The following is a 19,034-nucleotide window of genomic DNA, read 5'->3' on the forward strand; positions in this document are numbered from 1 at the left end:
AGGAGGTTGTTGGTTTGACCACTAAATAGGAAGAGTTGAGAAGAGATTGTGGTTCACTTGTGTACCATTTCTGGATATCTTCTAGGGAAACCACCTCTTCTCCTATGCCTGATGCCGCCTTTCTTTTCCAGGATACTGCTCTCTATTCAAAATGCATAGCTCCCATATTGAAGTTCACTAATGTAACAAGAGAAAATGATTTTTCTCGTGGGTATTTTTTCACCCCAGTCTAACTGACTGGACTAGTCCATTCTGTCGGACTCCAGTGAGAAGCAAACCAGATGGACCTCCTTGTGTCTTAAGAATACATATTAGAGAAGGCCTTCATTGATAGATGGACCAAAATCAGACTTGCAGAATATGCCAGCCTTCTTCCCACACATTTTTGTGTGTGTCTACTATCTGTCGTTTTCACATTTTAATAAATACTGGTCCATACTTAACATCCCATTTGTAGGAAAAGTGTATATGATTTTTCTGACAGTTTCCCAGGGCTCATGTATATGGATATTATCAGTATAAATTATCTGCATTGCCAAAAATAAAGTAGGCCTTACTAATACTCATTCCCTTGGTGCTGCCTAATTAGATGCCAATCTGATTGTAAATGAAATGGCTTTTTGAAAAGTGGGGTGAAGCTGTTGGGAAACCTGGTCTGCCAGTTAAAGAATAACAGGCTAAGAACGGTCATGATTCAGTGTACCTATAAGTTGCTTTCATTTCTTCAAGAAGGTTTTGTTTTATCTTCTCCTTCCCTCCTTCCTCCCTTCTTTTCTTTCTCTTTTTCCTTTTCTTTCTGAGCGTGTTTGTTTTGGCACCAACCTGCAATATTACCACTAGACAGGTGTGAGGTTTGCCAGACATTTCCGTGATCACTTTGGGTAGAGTGGTAGGAAACCTAATCGTAGAAGGTGCCACTTTTCTTTTACTGGTTTGCTTCCTCCTATGAAAATATTACTGTCTCAAAAAATAAAGGCATTGAGAGAATCTCTTGTTTTTGTCTTGTCTTAGATAGTTACTAAAAACCATTGATTTTTATAATCCAAGAAAAAGTACTTCACTGTGACATGCTATCACTTATAATACGTAGCCTAATTTCAGAGGTTTAAAAAGGTATTTATCTTAATGAGCACATGAAGTCATTAGGGGAATGTAAATAAAACAAAACCATGAGAAATCAACTCACACCTATTAGGATATCTACTACCACCACCCCCCCACAAAAACCCCAACAACCCAGAAAATAGTTCAGTGTTGGCAAGGGTGTAAGAAGCTGGAACCTTTGTGCTCTGTTGGTGGGTATGTAAAATGGTACAGCCTCCGTGGAAACACTATTCAGTCCATCAAAAAATTAAACACAGAATTACCATGTTACCCAGCAGTTCTGCTTCTGGGTGTATATATCCCAAAGAATTGAAAGCAGGAGCTTGAAGAGGTATTTGCACCTCCATGTTTATAGCAACATTACAATAACTAAAAGGTGGAAGCAACTCAGGTGTCCATGGATAGATGGATGGATCAGCAAGATGTGGTATATACACACAATGGAATATTACTCAGCCTGAAAAAGGAAGGAAACTGCATAGGCTACAACACAGATGAACCTTGAGGACATTATACTAAATGGAATAAGCCAATCACAAAGAGACAAACACTGTATGATTGCACTTGTACGAGGTACCTGGAAATAGTCGAAAACAGAGACAAAGTAGAGTGGTGGTTCCTGGGGACTGGGGGAGGGGGAGGGTGGAGAGTCAGTGTTTAACGGGGACAGAATTTCAGTTTTACAAGAAGAAAAGAACCTTGGAGTTGTATGGTTGTGGTGCTGCACAGCAGTCTGAGTGTACTAATATCACTGAACTGTACACTCAAAAATGGTTAAGAAGTAAATTTTATAAGTATTTTACCACTATTAAAACACTTTTTTTTTAATGCATTAGACTCTAAGGATAATTTTTAAAATAGGTTACTTTTGCTCTACTTACAGAAAGATGATCATCAGAGGGGCTTTGAGTTTCCGTTGAACTTTGAAGGAAACCATGTTGTTTTCCCGTTTGGGTGATCTTCCTCTGTTCCTCTCTGACAGACCTTTGGCATGGCTGAGGAGTACCATCGGGAGTCCATGCTGGTCGAGTGGGAGCAAGTGAAACAGCGAATTCTCCACACACTGCTGGCATCAGGAGAAGATGCCCTGGACTTTACTCAAGAAAGTGAGGTAGGTTGAGTCCAAACGATAAGCCACTACTAATAAAAATGTGAGGTCAAGGAATGCTTATCTACTCGGCTACTGGCAGTCTTGGCACAGAGGATCACCATCTCCCCCTGGAGATGCTTTCTTCCCCTAGCCTCCAGGATGCCCACGTTTGCTGGGATTTTCTCCAGCATGTCTGGCTGTTTCTGCTCAGCTTCCTTTGCTGAGTTTTCCTCAAACTCCTTGACCTCCAGATATTTGAGCATTCTGGGGCTCAATCTTTGACCCGCACTTTCTCCCTCAGTCACTGTCCTGTTGATCTCATCTGGGCTTGTAGCTTTAAATACCATTTCTATGCTGAAGATTCAGATTCACCTTGCAGCCCTGCACCCCAGACTCATTTATCTAGTGGCCTTCTTGGCTCTCCGTGGTGTCTCATAGCCATCTCAAGCTGTCTATGTCCATAATTGGGTCATGATAGCCACTGCCCGCCACCCCCCTTCCCATGCCAGCCTGCCAGCCTTCTCTTTTCAGAATTTATTATCTTTATAAATGGCAGTTCCAGTTTTTCACTTACTCAGATAAATATCTCAGATTCATTTTTGTCCGGTGTGGGAGAAGACCTAGTCTCTCTCACATGTTGGCAAGTCCAATTAACCTTACTCTCAAAGACTCCAGCCACTTCTTAACTACTCCAGCATTAGTACTCTGGTCCAGACCACCATCACCTCTCTCTCAGATGTTTGAAGTAGCCTCCTGACTGCTGGCTTTATTGAATTCTGTGGCTGTCTAGCAGATCACTCCAAACCGTAGTGGCTGCACGCAAGTGTGTCGCATAGTTGGTATTTCTGGCTCAGGGTTTCTCGAAGAGTGTTGCTAAAGCTATACTCATTTCAAGGCTCAACTTGGGACCAAGGATCCACTCCTAAGCTTGCTCAGTGTGGCTCTTGGCAAGCCTCAGGTTTTCTCTGGCCCTTGGCTGGGGATATCAGGTTCTCGTCACGTGGGTCTCTCTGTTGTGCTGCTCACAACATAATAACTTCCTTCCCCTGGAGCAAGAGGGGGTATCTGAGGGAGAGCTGAAGTGCTCCCTAGATAGAAGCCAGTCTTTCTATGACTTAATCTTGAAAGTAATCTCTTATCCCCTATGTTCAAAGTCAGTCGCTAAATCCAGCCTATACTCATGGGGAAAAGGTTATACGAGAGCTTGAATCCTAGGAGGTGGGGATTTGGGGGGACCATCTTAGAGGTGCTCAACCACACTAGTCTTCCGACTTTTGCCCTGTACAATCTCTTCTCAACACAGCAGCCAGAATGACCCTGTTAAAACACAGGTTAGATGATGTCACTCCTCTGCTTAGGATCATCCAGTGACACCTACCTCACTTGGAGCGAAAGCCAGAGTCTTCACCATGACCTCTCTGTCCCCACTTTACCTGTGGCATTGCCTCTCCGAGCTCACCTCATGCTATTCCTAATGCTCTTTCTGCTCCAGCCGTGCAAACTCCTTAACAGATTCCTTGAACAAAGCCAGCAGGCTGCTCCTGCCTCAGGTCCTCTGCTTCCTATTGAGTTCTGCTGAGAATATTCTTCCCCCAAATAGCTGTGTGGCTGTCTCCCTCACTTTCTTCAAATATTTACCCACTGCCATCTCAGTGAGGCCTTCCAAGGCCTTGGATACCTGAAATCTAACAGAGCCTCTCCCCATTCAACACTTCCTGTATCCCCTTTTCTTGCTGTATTTTTTCTTTTCAGCATTTCCTTCCATGTACCATTGTGTATGTTTCATGTCTTTATACTGCTTAATGCCTGTTTCTCATAGTAGAAGGTAAGCTCCGTGAAGGTAAGGACTTTGTTTGGCTTGCTTTTACTCATACCTGCAGTGCCTGGATGAGTGCCTGGAGCAGATGCTCAGGCAGCATTTGCTGAACAGATCATTGGGCTCTGGCTAACTTCGTGGTAGCTGAAGTATTAGAGATACGCTGAAACTGTGATTTTTAGAGTAGATATGTTAAATAGGCTTTGTTTTAATTGCCAGTGTTTATTGACTGGTGGTAGTGCTAAGTTGAGGGTTTTCTCCTCTCTAAAATCTGATTTTTAAAAAGGCAGTGTATTTATATGATTCAAGAATTAAAGTATCTTGTCTCCCAAAAGCTCATTCCCTCCCCACTTTGCCTCTCCGGGATGTAATCACTATTATTATTTTCTTGTGTATATTTCCAGTGTTTCTTTATATGAACACAGGTATATGAGATTATGCATTCTTACCATCCTCCCTCCTTCTTAATACAGAAGTTAGCTTTCCCTATGCTCTGTTCTTTATCTTGCTTTTCTTACTTCACGTATCTCGGAGATCTTTCCTGAGAGGGACTTTGAGGCTGCATCTTGGGATTGACAGGAAAGAGCATCTTGTTTGATCAGTCATGTGTGGCTTTATGCTCTGGGGAGCTATGACTTGCCACACAGGTACCACTCTGATGTTGAGGAGTGAACAGATCTGGGGGTCAGATCCTCTCTTCACCACTGACTAGTTCTGATACCTTGTTCAAGGGACTTAACTATGCAGACCTTCAGTATCTTTACTGGTGAAATGGGATTATTGGGAAGACGTGATAATGTAAACACCTGACCCATAATGGCCATCCCTTACTATTGTTATAGAAAAAAGTCATTTCAGATGATTTAGAGGTACAGATTAAAAATTACAATGTTACAAGAATTATAGCGTAAGACATTTCCAGTAATATACCAATGCTTCCTGGTAAGTCTTTTTTCCTGGAATTTCATGGCTAGCTAGCATACTTTTCTTACAAGAGCTAAGACAGCTGAAGCTCAGACAGACAAGTAATATACTGGCGAGACCCAGGACTGTTGGCTTCTATACCATCATTCTGTTGAAGTCTGGATCAAATGTGGGTAGTTTGGCAGTGTCGTATCCACACACTTGCTCCTGATTTTAAAACCAGGTTTTTTTCTATTAAATTAGCCCCCAAATAAATGCTAAAGACACTCGTCTTAGGAAATTTTGCATTAAGGACCCTGTGGCACATTTCTTAGACTCGAAGACTTCAAAGACTAAGATCAGATCTTTGGGAAGGAAGAACTAATGTGTAAACCCTTGGCCAGCCTAATGTTTCTTTCTCAGTTTCTTGTGAGTCTGGACAGTTAAGTAGAACAGCTCATGGTTTTATAAACTTCATTTTTTAAAATGGTGTTAATAGGTTGTGGTCTGTATTGGGATTTGGAAGTAATTATAAGCTGCTAATGAGATGTTCTTTTTTGATTGCTCTTCTCTTAAAAATAGATTAGTCTACTTAGTAGACTTTTTCTTCTTTGACCTTGAGTCCCCTTGGAAGAGAGTTATCGATACTTTTGCTGTTCTCTGTTGTGATACCTAGTAGAATGGATAGCTTTGCTGTAACAGCTGGCAAGGGATGCAGATCGTTCTCCCTTCAGGTCACCTAGGGATGTGCCATTTTCTGGAACCTTGTCGGTTCTGTTTGTTGCTGTTGTTTTGAACTTTTTTTCCTGAAGTATAACATATATACAGAAAAGTGCATACGTTATAAGTACGTAACTCAGTGAATTATCACAAAGGGGACACACCCAGATGAAGAAACAGATTATTACCAGCACCCCAACAACCCTCCTTGTGTGCCCTTCCAGTCACTACCTCTCAACCACCAACACCAAGGGAACCATGGTCCTGACTTCTAACATCATAGATTAATTTTGGCTGTTTTTGAACTTCATGTAAATGAAGTCATGCAGTATGTACTCTTGTTTCTGGCTTCTTTCTGAGCGTTCTGTGTATCATTGCATGTAGTTGTGGGCTATTCATTCTCATGGCTGAACAGTATAACTACAATCTGCTTATTCATTCTTGGGTTGATGGACATTTGGCTAGTTTCCAGTTCTTTGCTTTTATAAATAGTGCTATTGTGAACATTCTTGTACGTGTCTTTTGGTGAATATATGTTTGCATCTCTGTTGGGTATAGCTAAGAGGGGAATTGCTGGGTCAGAGGATATGCATGTGTTCACTGGTAGATACTGCCAAACGATTTTCCAAAATGGTTGTATCCATGTACCCTCCCACCAGCAGTATGTGAGAATTCCATTTGTTCCGTATCCTTGCCACACTTGGTATTTTTCACCTTTTTAAAATTTAACCATTTTCCTCTGCCCTATTTATAGGAAACAACATAGTGTGAAGGCCAGAGACAGGCTTTGGAATTCCCGGGCCAGGGTGTCTTTCTTGTAAACGGCCCCTCTGGAAGAAGTGTTGTAAGGAATGTAGAACACGTGGGGAAGGGCTCGCCCGGTGACAGCAGAGAGGTCGCACACAGCACATCCGAGCAGTATTAATGGTGGCTGTTAGTATTTGGCACACTACACGTGAAATTTATTTTAATCATTTCAGTAGGGATCTGTCCCTTTCCCTTGGTTTATAAAGTATCTCTAGGAATTAAATCTTTGTGTATAAGTAGAAGAAATAATTAAGGAAGTATGTCTTGCCATCTAAACCATTCTTTTCTGGGCACTTCATTGTCAGGAATAAGGTTGTTGTTACCCAGAGTCATTTGTTAGGAAGGAGGTTTTTGATCATTTTGAGCTGACCTTACATTTGAAAGAAAATGTTCACATTTGGATAATTTAATATAAAGAGAACCTTGAGGCTTTTTTGTTTTAAAGATTTATTTTTTTTAGGGAGAGCAAAAGTGTAGGGGGAGGGGCAGAGGGACAGTCTTAAGCAAACTCCACACTGAGCGAGGAGCCCCACGTGGGGCTCGATCTCACAACCCTGAGATCACAACCTGAGCCAAAACCAAGAGTTGGACACTTAACCAACTGAGCCACCCAGGTGTCCCTTGAGACTTTTTTTAAAAGCAAAAGTGAACTAGGATATGGTGGGTTCCTGAAACCTTTCACCTCCAAGCCTTCTGATAGCAGAAGAACAACAACACATTGGCGATACCTGTTTCCAGCAAGTTTTAAGAAGGGAAATGATGCTTGTATAGCATAAATTCAGTTTGGGAAATTGCTTTCTTTAGGATATGATTGAAGAAAGAGGTGTGATTTTTAAAGGAAGAGAGAAATTGAAAGATTGTTAATAACTTTTCAAGTTGTGGTCTGAATAAAAACCATGCGGTTTGAAGCAAGAAAGAGACTTCTGGAACCCCTGTGCCATCCTTGCATGTGGTTAGTGGGAGGAAGAACACCTCCAGTGCTGTGCTGCTTGTATGATAGCACATGGGGTTTGAGCAGTGTTGGGAATCCTTGATATATCTTAGCCAACTTTTACAACAGTATTTAAAAGTCAATTTTTATCTAACTTAAGTAAGGTCTAGTGCCTGCATTGGTATTAGATGTAGTCAATAGATGTTTTTTTTTTTTCCCAAAAATTTATATATTTATTAGAGAGAGAGAGCACATGAGCAGGGGGAGGGGCAGAGGGGAAGCAGACTCCCTGCTGAGCGGAGAGCCCAATGCTGGGCTCTATCTGGGAGATCATGACCTGTGCCAAAACCAAAAATTGCACACTTAATAGGACTGAGCCACGCAGACACCCCAGTAGATGGTTCTTTAATGTATCGTCTGGAGAATGACTGAGCCTAGCAAGCAGCAGGCTCCAATGAGAACTTGTAGCTTCAGTGCAGATAGTGAAGGTAACATTTCACACTGTGAGGTATGAATAATGAGTGCTGAGTATACTTTCTCATTTTGATAACTGACGTAATACCAAATTTCATCAGTTCCCAGTCACAAAACTTTTTGTACATCTTAAAATCTCTGAAATCAGGGTGTGTCTTAAATCTAGTATCATAATTTAGTTGACAAAATTTTCCCTTTCCTAGTGGTACATAAATAACATGTCTTATAATAGGTGATGTATTAGATTCAGCGGAATGCAGTCAAATAGAGACCAACAGAGTTTGAATCGGGAAACTCTAGACTAGATGATTTCAAACTGTATTTTATGGCTCCCTGGTCATTTCCTGGAGGGAAGATTTGTTTCACTTATTGCAACATGAGTAGGATTTCAAGTATAGAAAGTGCTCTGCTGTTCTTTCAAAAAGAAGTTCAGAAAGCCCACCAGGCCCTTCGTTTTCACGTCATGCTGTATCATACATGAGCACCTTCTTGCACAGTATTCTGATGGTAGAGGGATACAGATGCACTTCCGAAACCTCTGCGGCTCTCCTCCTCCTCGCACACAAGCATGACCTCTGACAGCGGCGCAGCGGCTGTCCTGCCACCTCCCTCTCACGCATTCCTGTGCACTTTCACACGTACGGCGTCATGTGATCGCTGTCGATTTATTGCGAAAATGACACCATTTTATATATTAGATTCTACAACTTAGCATTACATTTTGATATTTTTGAACTTAGATTGGAGCCTTTTCTAGGTTAGTACATGTAGGTGTCTGCCATTTTTTACTGGCTCTACAGGTTTCATTGTATAAATGGGCCAAGAATCCTTCCCACTTTGTCCGTGAAGAATGAGGCTCCAGAGAAGTGAGATGTCATTGCCGAAGGGTCACACAGTTGGGTTGCCTTTAGAACCTGGGTCTTCTGGTCCCCGGTTGGTGTTTTTTTCTAGTAGTTCTGGAATTAATCACTTTGGTTCCATTTTGCTTATATAAAACCAAACATTATACTCGGAAATGAAACACTCTTGTCCTTTGGTAGTATTTACATATATACATATATATTTTTTCACCCCATACCTGTTTTGCTAAGAATGCTAGTTACAGTCTTTTCTCCCTAACTAGAATGTGCCTTTCTTGGGAAAAGAGTTTTATTTATACCTGGATATTCTTTGTACAAAAGTAGTTGCTTAACAAAGCTTGCAGTTCCCTGCTGCCACCCTCCAGCCACTTCCTACCTTCTCTGGAATGCTCTCTTACTGGTTTTGGGATTACCATCTACTCCGAGAAGACTCTTCTCCTGCTTGTGCTCCCTGCTGTTTCTTCACTTATCGTTCTCTCCGGACTCCTTGGTGAGCCCCTTGCTGCCCTCTCTGGCCCTGCCCTCCCATCTTCCCTGCCTTTTTGGTCTCTGATTCCCTGCTCCTGTCGTTCGTGTTGTGTGCCATGAAGCCCCAGTGCAGAGAAACCCAAGTGTCCAAGGGTTTTGGAATGTTACTCCCACACAACATATTGGCAACTGCTTTCCCAGCCCTCAAGCAACTCCTGGGTTTGAAATTCCAGTGCATGTTTGCTGGTTCCTTGACTCAGGAATGTGCGTGTACACATCCTGTTGCTGGGATAATTGACTTTATGTGTGGTGTGTTGGAGACTTGGCCAAGGGCAAATGAAGGAAAGGTAACTTTGAAAACAAGAGCATTAGGCAAAATTAATTTGAATGGAAATTTGAAGGCTGAAAACCAACTACTTTTTAAATGGATAATTTTAAAAATTAGGTTTTGGTACTGGAACGTGTTTCTCAAGGCTGTTTATGTATATGTAGCTGAAACAACTGTGTCCTTGCAGAAATGCTTTAGTGTTGTGTTCCCCTTTTTGTCCTCCTAGTCGTTCCCCTCAGTTAGGCTTCTGGAGTTAGTAGACTTAGTGCTCTGTTTTTTAAAAAGACTTTGGGATCATCACCTTTCATAAAGTTAGTTCTGTTCCAGAAGGGTGGCTGGCTGGCTAATAGAACAGTCCTCAACTCTGTGTTACTGAGAACACTCAGAATTAGTCCAGAAGGAGAGAATGAGCTGCTGGGGGGTTCTGTTCATATAAGGAATATGTGTTTATTGTAGAAAAATGAGATGAGAATTCCCAGCCAGCACAAAGTAAAGTATTTTAGGTCATGTTTCTGTAGTGTTCATATCTGTCCAATAGGGTTTATTCCTATGTTCATTATAGTTGTTTATTTTTTGTTTAAAAGGTGATAATAGGTAGTGTTTTGGGGCCAAGTCCTGTGCTGAGTTCTTTCTATTTATTCCTCACAACAATGCTGTGAGGTAAGTACTGTTTTTCTCCTTGCTTAATCTTGATCACAAACCCGAGGTGGGTACCATTACCACTCCTGTTTTACAGCTAAAGAAACCAAGGCTCCAGAGAAGTATGTGCAATCAAGATCACATGGTAGTGAGTAGTGGAGCCAGGATTTCTAACCGCTACTCTCTTGTTCTTTGATGGCTGTCCTTGAAAAGTTGCCCTGGGGTGCCCAGACAGACATTGCGGAGCCAGACTGCACTCAAACCATGGCTCCACTGCCTCCTGTTGGAGTGACCTTGGGCAAGCTGCTTTCTTTGTACTTCGGTGTCTTCATCTATAAAATTGACATAATAAAAGTACATTATAGGGTTGTGGGAATTAAGACAGTGCTTGGCATATAGGAGTACTCATAAGTGTGGCTGTTGTTATAACCTGGTGGTTTTCACTAACTCTGTATTTCAGATAGGAATGCTTTCAGCTGTGAGTAGCAGAAAACCAGTTTCAGTGGCTTGAATAAGGATTTATTTTTTCTCACCTAACAAGAAGTCTGTGGGTGCGGAGAGAGCGTGGGCCTTCATTCAGTGGTTCTGCACTGCCGCCAGAGGCCCGGCGCCTCTCTGCCTTCGTGCGCTGCCGTCCTTGGCACATCACTTGCCTTAGGCTCCCAGGATGGCCGCTGCAGCTGTAGGCATCCCACTTACACTGCGGGACGTCGAGGGGGATTGAAAGGCCATGCCGGGCTCTTCATTTTCCCTTTATCAGGAAGAGCAGAAGCTGTCCCCAAAATGTACTCCAGACTTGGGATTCATCCCATAGGCTAGAACTTCTACCTGCAGTAGAAGCTGGGGAAGGGTACATTCAGTGGTGTGTAGAGGTCAGCTCCTGAGGGCCTGTTGGGAAATTTTCAGAAAGTTGGCAGTCTAGCTGATACTCCTTGGGATAACTTGACATCTGCCGTGGTGGGGGTCTTTACATCACAGAAACCAGCAGACGCTACACATCAGGTCCCTTCCCCAGGCCGGTGGTTAAACATTAGCCAACACAGGGTTAGGTGTCTTTCGCTCCATTTGCTGGGCTGAAAGGAGGCAGGGAGTGGAGGTGAGAGGCAGGGGTTTGAAATGGTCATTGGGTCAGCCAGCCAGCAGCATCTGCCAAGGTCAGTAAACTGTTCCAAGCTTTTAATAGCTTGAAAAACCAGAACTGAGGAGGACTTCGAAGGTTGTCTAGGACATCCCCGTCATTCGACTGAGGGGAACCTGAGGCTCCAAGAGAGTGTGCCCTGCCCCAGACCCCAAAGGCAGGGAGTGAAGTGGCCCTCCTGGAACCCAGGTGTCCTGCTGACAGCTCAGCATTCACCCTGCAGAACTTCACCTTTCTGCCTCCTGCCCCTCTTCTCTCCACCCTACTCCCAGCGTTTGGCCACACAGATTCTCCTTTTGCCAGCTTTGGTAGTGCCAGGAAGTTTTACTGCTGTCTTCTGTGGGTTTCCCAGAAAACCTGCTTGTTTTAAACTCCCTTTTTTTTGTTTTGTTTTGTTTCAGAGAATACAGAATTGAATTTTTTTCAATGGGAGAAACATAAAAGAATTTGCTATAGTACAGTATAAACTAATGTAGAAATAAGAATATACCTAATAAGATGATATACCTAATTTTGACCCATACTTGTTTACAGTAGGGAGTGAAGCTTAACCAAAGATTAACTTTAGTCTTTCTTTTAAAAAAAGTCTAATAAACTTTTCCATATGTTTGTGTCTAGCTCTCCCCATAGATGGGAAGCTCTTTGGAGACAGGCTCTGTGGGCTGCACTGTTGTCATCCCCGTGGGGATGGACTTGCACACAGCTATGCATGCGGCTGCTTAGCAAACATTTGCTGAATGAATCAATGACTGCCCCACTTAGACTAGTTTGTATCTTCAGATGTAGAAAGTTAATAGGCAGCTGTTCTCTTAGGGTGGGCTTTAGACTGGAAATGTCTGAATTGTAACCCTTTACACTCCAGTCCCTCAGCTGTCTGATACGACTGATGGAAACAGGAAGCCCACAAATAACAACGGCTTCCCTGGTGTGAAGACATGGAGGGAGAGGATGGGGTGGAGATGGGGCTTGACATTGATCCGGTTGTTGGAAAGATGTGCATTTCCAGGAACAGTCATTGAGACATCCTTACAGCTCATCTGGCCTCCTGTTATTTTTGAGTTGGGTCTCATGCCTGCTCCCTTCTTGTGTGTTCATGGGAAAAGAGTTTTGTCCTATGGAAACCCCCTAAATTCTTCATTTTGAAGACGTCTTAGTATGAAAGAGACTTCTCACAGCTTTGTTACAGACAAATGTATGTTTGTAGGATTTTTTTTTTTTTCTTTACATGACTAAATGCTGTTCTTAATCACAATGCTACATCTTTATTTACCTACAGCCAAGTTACATCAGTGATGTGGGACCCCCTGGTCGAAGCTCTCTGGATAGCATCGAGATGGCCTACGCCCGGCAGGTGAGCATGCTCTCAGAGAAGAGCGGACCCAGGAGAACTCTATGTGAGCGCTCTGGGGAGTAAACCAAGACTTCACTGGAAAGTCAGACCTGAAAACAAGTTGGGTTTTCGTTCAGGGGACTGGTTAATATTTTACCACCTAGGTCACTGGAGAATTCCATCAAATTGGGTAATAGAATGACTCACATTTGCCTTAGGGAAATGGAAATCTGCCCTCTACAATGACCAGCGCATCTCATTTTGCATTTGGCAGTAGCCCATGTACAGTAAAGCCTCGAGTAATTGCACTGCTTAGTGAATGGAGTTCTCTATTAACTGAATTACCTGGTAGGCTGATTGTATTACCAGAAATCTGTCTTCACCCCTTGTTGATAGAAATTTTCTAAATGCTTTTCTGCTTCAGTAAACATGGCGTACTTACCACTCTCTGATACTGTCCTGGAGAAGCTCATGATATTTTGGGAGTTGTGGTTCTGGTTGCATATCATGGTTACGCAGGAGCATGGAGATGGATTTGAGGTGCTCTCTCGTGAGCACAGGGGCTATTATTGGACTGACACTGCCCTGAGGGGACAGTACAAACCTGGAATTGACTTTTTGAATAAAACAGTGCTGGCTGCCTGTGTGTTTCATTACAATTTGCTGTTTTTCCTCACAAAATAGTATCAAAAAGGGAAAACAGATTTAGATTTCTCTCTTTCTCTCCGCTACATCTCCATCCTTTATTTTTTTATTTTTTTAAAGATTTTATTTATTTATTCATGAGAGACAGAGAGAGAGAGAGGCAGAGCAGGGAGCCCGATGTGGGACTCGATCCCAGGACTCTGGGATCATGACCTAAGCTGAAGCCAGACACTTAACCAGCTGAGCCACCCAGGCGCCCCATCCGTTCTTTAAATGGCTGACTCCTCCCATTGCCACAGCCAGTACCAGAGTTCAGGCCTAATGAAATGATAAGCTTTTGAGTAGAGAAACTATGTCTCTTCTGTATCTGTGAAATTAAGACTCCGTGAAACTAACATTTTCTAGATTCAGGACACCGTGTCATATATCTGTTTACAGGGTTGTTCCCCTCCAGTGGAGAGCGAATCTTTGTGTTGAACAAAGTACCTTGCAAAGGAAAGGCTCCTGATAAATGCACATCGAGTGAATAAAAACCACCTCGTAATTTAAAAACCATCTTATTTCATCTTTGTATCGCCCTTGGAGGCTACGGGTTACCATCCCCAAATAGAGTAGAGGGAAATAAGGTTCAGCGGGGACCTGATTTGTCTAACCTCATTACCTTGTTCAGTCCGTGGCAGGACAAGGACTTGAGATGCAAAGAGTATAGAACCTACAAGTTTTTACCATCATTATTTTAGTTCTTTTAAAATAAAAATCAAAGTAATAGTGGTTTTTCCATACCTTAAACATGACATAGTTCCTTTTTCTTAAGAAAATTTTCCTAAGGAACAGAGATTCTTTCCTGGAGAAACGGGTACTCCACACATGCAGCAAGTGCTCTTCTAACCGTGTGAAGGGCTGCAGCCTGACACTCCTTACTCAGTCCCCCAGCCCTGGCTTGGGGTCATTCAGTCCTTTTGCCAGAAGGATTACCAGACTCTCCTCAGGTTCTTAGGAAGCAGCAGTGGAGGTCTTCCCATTGTCCCATCTTCCCCTGTGGTCCTCCTCTACCAGGATTTCCCTCCTTCCACTCTTCAGCTGTTAGGAAGGCCAGGGCAGCAATTCTCCTTGGTGTGTTGATGCTGCCGCCCAAATTTCAAAGGCACATCTGGGAAACAGGCCAGAGGCCTTGCCGCTCCAGGCAAGATGGATGGCTCAGCCACCCTGAGGAAGGAAAGGTTGGCTGAAGCTTCTGCTGACCGTTGGGCAGAAGCTGGCTTCAGAACTGCCTCAAGAGGTTTTAAAAAGAAGAGGAGAAAATAGAAATTGTGGCGTTTATTTTTATTTTCATTTCAGATTTATATCTATAACGAGAAGATTGTAAATGGGCACCTGCAGCCTAACCTCGTGGAACTCTGTGCTTCCGTCGCAGAGCTGGATGATAAGGTAGCGCCCGGAGCTAACCCAAGGAGAAGCATGGCGTCCGGTGTTCAGATGGGATTAGCGGCTTGCTGATGGGCAGAAATGTGCTCAAGAGACACCCTGCTCCGTGGAATAAAATGTTCACTGTCCTTCAGAGTTTTATTTTAAATAACTTTGGGGTGGTTTTTTGATGATGGCACGTGCATGTATTTTTAATGCATCTTTAGAAGGCCCAGCCAGAATCAATTTATGGTCACAGGAGGTCTCCTTGAGGTGTATTGCTTTCAAGTCCTGTCAGGACTCAACTCTTCCCTCACCAGTTTTCATCCTTAGACAGACTAACGGACTCTTTTACAAGAGTGAATTGTAAAGGTAATGGGGTTTTCCCATCAGGGAGCCCCTTGAATCAGATGTGGTCTTCAGATGCATTCTTTGTGTGCTGCTGCTTCCCTTCCTCTCTGACTCCTCATCTTTATTCCTGTCCCTTTTCCCCCCGGGGGAAGAAAGTGGACGGGTGGATTGGTAGGTGGCCAGGAGGAACGGGAAAAGGAGGGAAGGATATAATGGAAGCAGATATACACAGATGATGATGGTCCTTAAAGATGCATCTGACTTTTTTTTTTTTTTTTTTTTTGGAAGTAAATTCTAAGGCAGTGCAAGCAAATCCAAAGAAGAAAGTTAAGAATCCACCTACCATCTCAACACCTAGAAAGAGTCGCATTTGGATGGATTTTCTATAGTTTTAGTTTTTGAGGGAGACAGAACAGGATTTTCTCTCTTCCTTTGGAAAAAGTGTAAACCTGCTTTTCTCCAATCAGTGCTGTCTTCCAAGGATTCTTAACTTTAGAATATTGCAGAGCATTCAGGGAATCCATTTTTAAGGGGAGATTTACAGCCAGGAGGATTCTGGGGAGAGGGAGTCCCATCTGTGTGGTGGTAACACGAAGGAGAGAATGCCGTTCCTTTCCTGGGAGGCTGTCATGGAGGCGTCTCTTGAAGGGAGTGAGTGGGAAGGAAAATGGGAGCTGAGACACTCACAAAGTGGGGTAAGAGCAGCGGCCCCTGGAGAGTCTCTGGGAGGACAAAACCTGTATTAGTTAGGTTAAATTCTTTATTTTAAGCCTTAAGAAACTCAAATGACCTTTTAAGGACTGAAATGCAGCTACTTGAGTTTAAACTCCTAGAGCTTTAGACAATTATCCATGTATTCACTCTCTTACAAGGAATAACCCACTGAGATTCAGTGTTCCTTTTACTGTTGTGTGGTCTTCATTATGTGGCTGATTATGTCAGACCTGGAATAGAAATTGGTCTGCAAGCCAGCTCGGGACAGGAGCGTGCTCGTTGGCAGCCGGCCTCAACCGGGTGGAGGTGCGTCTTCTGTACTGAGCCTAAGCCTGAGGACCTCAGACAGAAGACATGAACCTCTCCTCCCTCCTTACCTTCTCTGCCTTTGAGGTCAGAGCCCTGAAGAGCCAGACCGTTTCTCCAGCCCTGCAGCATTATCACATGCAGTCTCGTTTATGTGCAGAACATTTCTGACCTGTGGACAATGGTCAAACAAATGACAGATGTGTTGTTGGTGCCAGCGAGTGATGCCCTGAAGAGCCGCAGCAGCGTGGAAGTGCGCATGGACTTTGTCAGGCAGGCCTTGGCTTACCTGGAGCAGAGGTAAGGCAGCCATGGCTTAACGGGGGGGCTGGCTTCACAGTCCCTGCAAGTCAGCCCATTCTCACACGTTCGGTAGTCCTCGGGCTAAGTGCTCCATAGCACAAGGTTGAGCAAGGCTGAGAGACCGAATCCTGCTTTCAGAAACGCTGCTTTACCAGGACTGTCTGCAACAGTATGAAATCATGGCAGTGGGAGCTCTGTTAGACTTTTCATTTTCTCTTTCTCTTCTCTCTGGCCCTCAGTATGGAGACATCAGGATTATTAGGCCATGGCCTTAGGTCAGGACCCTGTTCCCTGATGCAGTTCAGCCATTACTCCTTAGGCTCTTTTGTTTTCTCTCAGCATTTAATTTTTACACCTGGCAATATCACCACCTTCAAGCCTTAAGTAGAGTCCTTGAACCTTTATGTTCCTTCTGGTTCTATTCTGTTAATCCCTATGCATCTGGATCCTTCCCAGATGTTAATGCCTGTGATTTGTGCCTGGGTCGCTTCGCCACCTCACTAACTGGAGGTGGTCACGAGTGGTTGTGGCTGTGCCCTTGTGCCTGGACTATTTGTCACCTTCGTTGGTAGGGCCTGTGCCATTCATCCCTCCCTGCAGACACTCCTTCCAGCTCTGAATTTGCCAGCAGGGGTTGTCATGAGTGTGCAGTAGACTCTCTTTATTTCAGAGGCAGGCTGCTGGGCCCCTTCTGCTAGCTGGAAAAGAGAAAGTGGAATTGAATACACTTGCTGAATTGCAGCTCTTTCCACTAAGCCTGTGCAGCTGCCAGCGCCCTTGTGGTGTGACTGCCCTTTATCAGCGAAATAATGCTTGGTGAGGAAGTCCTGGATTTCCTTGTCAATTAACTGAGGTGATTCAGACTTAGTACAGCAGTACTCGGTTTTTATACCGAGTACTGTAATAATTATATAATCACTACATGAGATGAACACCATCAGACATAAACTCACTAGCTTCCATTCCCTTGTTGAGAAAAATCCGGAACTCCAAATGTTTGTTTTTTTTTTTTTATTATTCTTTTTTGCATTGGCGCAAAAGAGTTTATAAAGTATTTTATCAGGCTTTTGCTATTTTATAAATGTAAGCTTTGGGTATATTGATCTGTAGCCATAAAGATCCTAATGTATATTGTAATATTGCTACATGCAGCAAGAGTCCAAATTTCTTAGAATATACAAAAACCTTTAGGATTTTTTTTTAATGGGTGTATGACTGCTCATGACTGCTTTTTCTTTACTAAACCTACTCCTTAACGTTGGTGCTTGACTTTACCAGTGGTATCAAGCATTCCTTGGTTTTATATCTGGTAAGCCATCCTATTTCATTTATTATTCTTTTCACTTCACTTATTTACTTTTATTTGTCTTTTAAAATTGTTTTTTCCCCATTAATTCCTTTGGCAGCACTTGGAGCTACTTGGGAGTTTTCTGTCCACAATTACTGTAACCTTATTGTCCTTTCTTCCTAGTGGTTTCACTCCCTGGTGGCATGCTTTTTAAGAATTCATTGTCCTCTTTTGATAAAGGGACTATTTTAGGATAATTATACTCTTTTTTTTTTTTTTTTTTTAGAAAGAGAATGTTTGAGGGGTGGTTCAGAGGGGGAGAGAGAGAGAGTCCCAAGCAGGCTCCACACCCAGTGCAGAGCCTGATCTGATACAGGGCTTGATCCCACGACCCTGAGATCATGACCTGAGCCTAAATCAGAAGTCAGACACTTAACCTACTGAGCCACCCAGGCGCCCCAGTTATACTCACTTTTAAAGTATTTTTGCCAATGCAAATGTGACAGCATGGCAAAGTAGACCCAGTCCCAAATGATTTTTGCATATAAGGCTGAAAATATTGAGAAAATACAGGGTTGGTCAATCTGTTCCCTGCTACATTCCAAATTCGAAACAGGATATATTTTTCTTAAGCCCTGAAGGAATTCAGGCTGCTTCTTCAACTTAGGCCTTTATCAGCACGTGGGTTGTCTTATTTCAAAAAGTTGGAAGAGACTGTAGTGGGCATCTGTTTGTCCTGGCTGCTGCAGGACTCTGTTCTCTAATCTCTTTTCCAGCCTCTGCTTTTAAATACTTTAAGTGATGGGGGATCTCACTACATTTGTTAAGTTGAATTTTGTTTATTTTTCATTATAAAAATGCTACATGCTTATTATAGAAATTTGGGGAAATGCCAAAAGACCTGACAAAAAGGGGAGAAGGTCCCCTATACTACATCCAGAGGCTCCTGTACATTTTCACTTTTCCTTTTTCCCTCTTTTTGATACATGAATATTTTGTTTGATTTTGTTTTTCACAGTTATGATCCAAATATGTACAATACATGGTTTTATGTAGTTTGCTTTTTTTTTTTTTTTTTAAAGATTTTATTTATTTATTTGACAGAGACAGCCAGAGAGAGAGGGAACACAAGCAGGGGGAGTGGGAGAGGAAGAAGCAGGCTCATAGCAGAGGAGCCCGATGTGGGACTCGATCCCGGAACGCCGGGATCACGCCCTGAGCCGAAGGCAGACGCTTAACGACTGCGCTACCCAGGCGCCCCGTAGTTTGCTTTTTTAATTCTTTGTCAGTATCATTTTTTGTAACTATCAAATTCCATTGAGTCTATTTTTTATAATTGACATTTAGATGTTTCTCTCTGTCTCTCTCACACTCTCTCTCTCATTCTGTTATTTTACTTAATCTGGTGTTGAATA

General features: G+C 43.0%; 1 protein-coding gene across 2 annotated transcripts in view; it reads left to right on the forward strand.

Moving 5' to 3' along the window:
* NUP93 (nucleoporin 93) overlaps positions 1-19,034 on the forward strand; it is a 104,638-nt gene that overhangs the window by 70,782 nt on the left and 14,822 nt on the right. For both annotated transcript variants that reach the window (XM_008702613.2, XM_040633329.1), the window contains exons 5-8: positions 2,087-2,215; positions 12,555-12,629; positions 14,592-14,681; positions 16,189-16,328. In XM_008702613.2, coding sequence (XP_008700835.1) covers positions 2,087-2,215; positions 12,555-12,629; positions 14,592-14,681; positions 16,189-16,328 — 434 coding nt within the window. The remainder of the gene's footprint in view (positions 1-2,086; positions 2,216-12,554; positions 12,630-14,591; positions 14,682-16,188; positions 16,329-19,034) is intronic.

This window comes from Ursus maritimus, unplaced genomic scaffold, assembly GCF_017311325.1.
Source record: "Ursus maritimus isolate PB19 unplaced genomic scaffold, ASM1731132v1 scaffold_19, whole genome shotgun sequence".
NCBI lineage: Eukaryota > Metazoa > Chordata > Mammalia > Carnivora > Ursidae > Ursus > Ursus maritimus.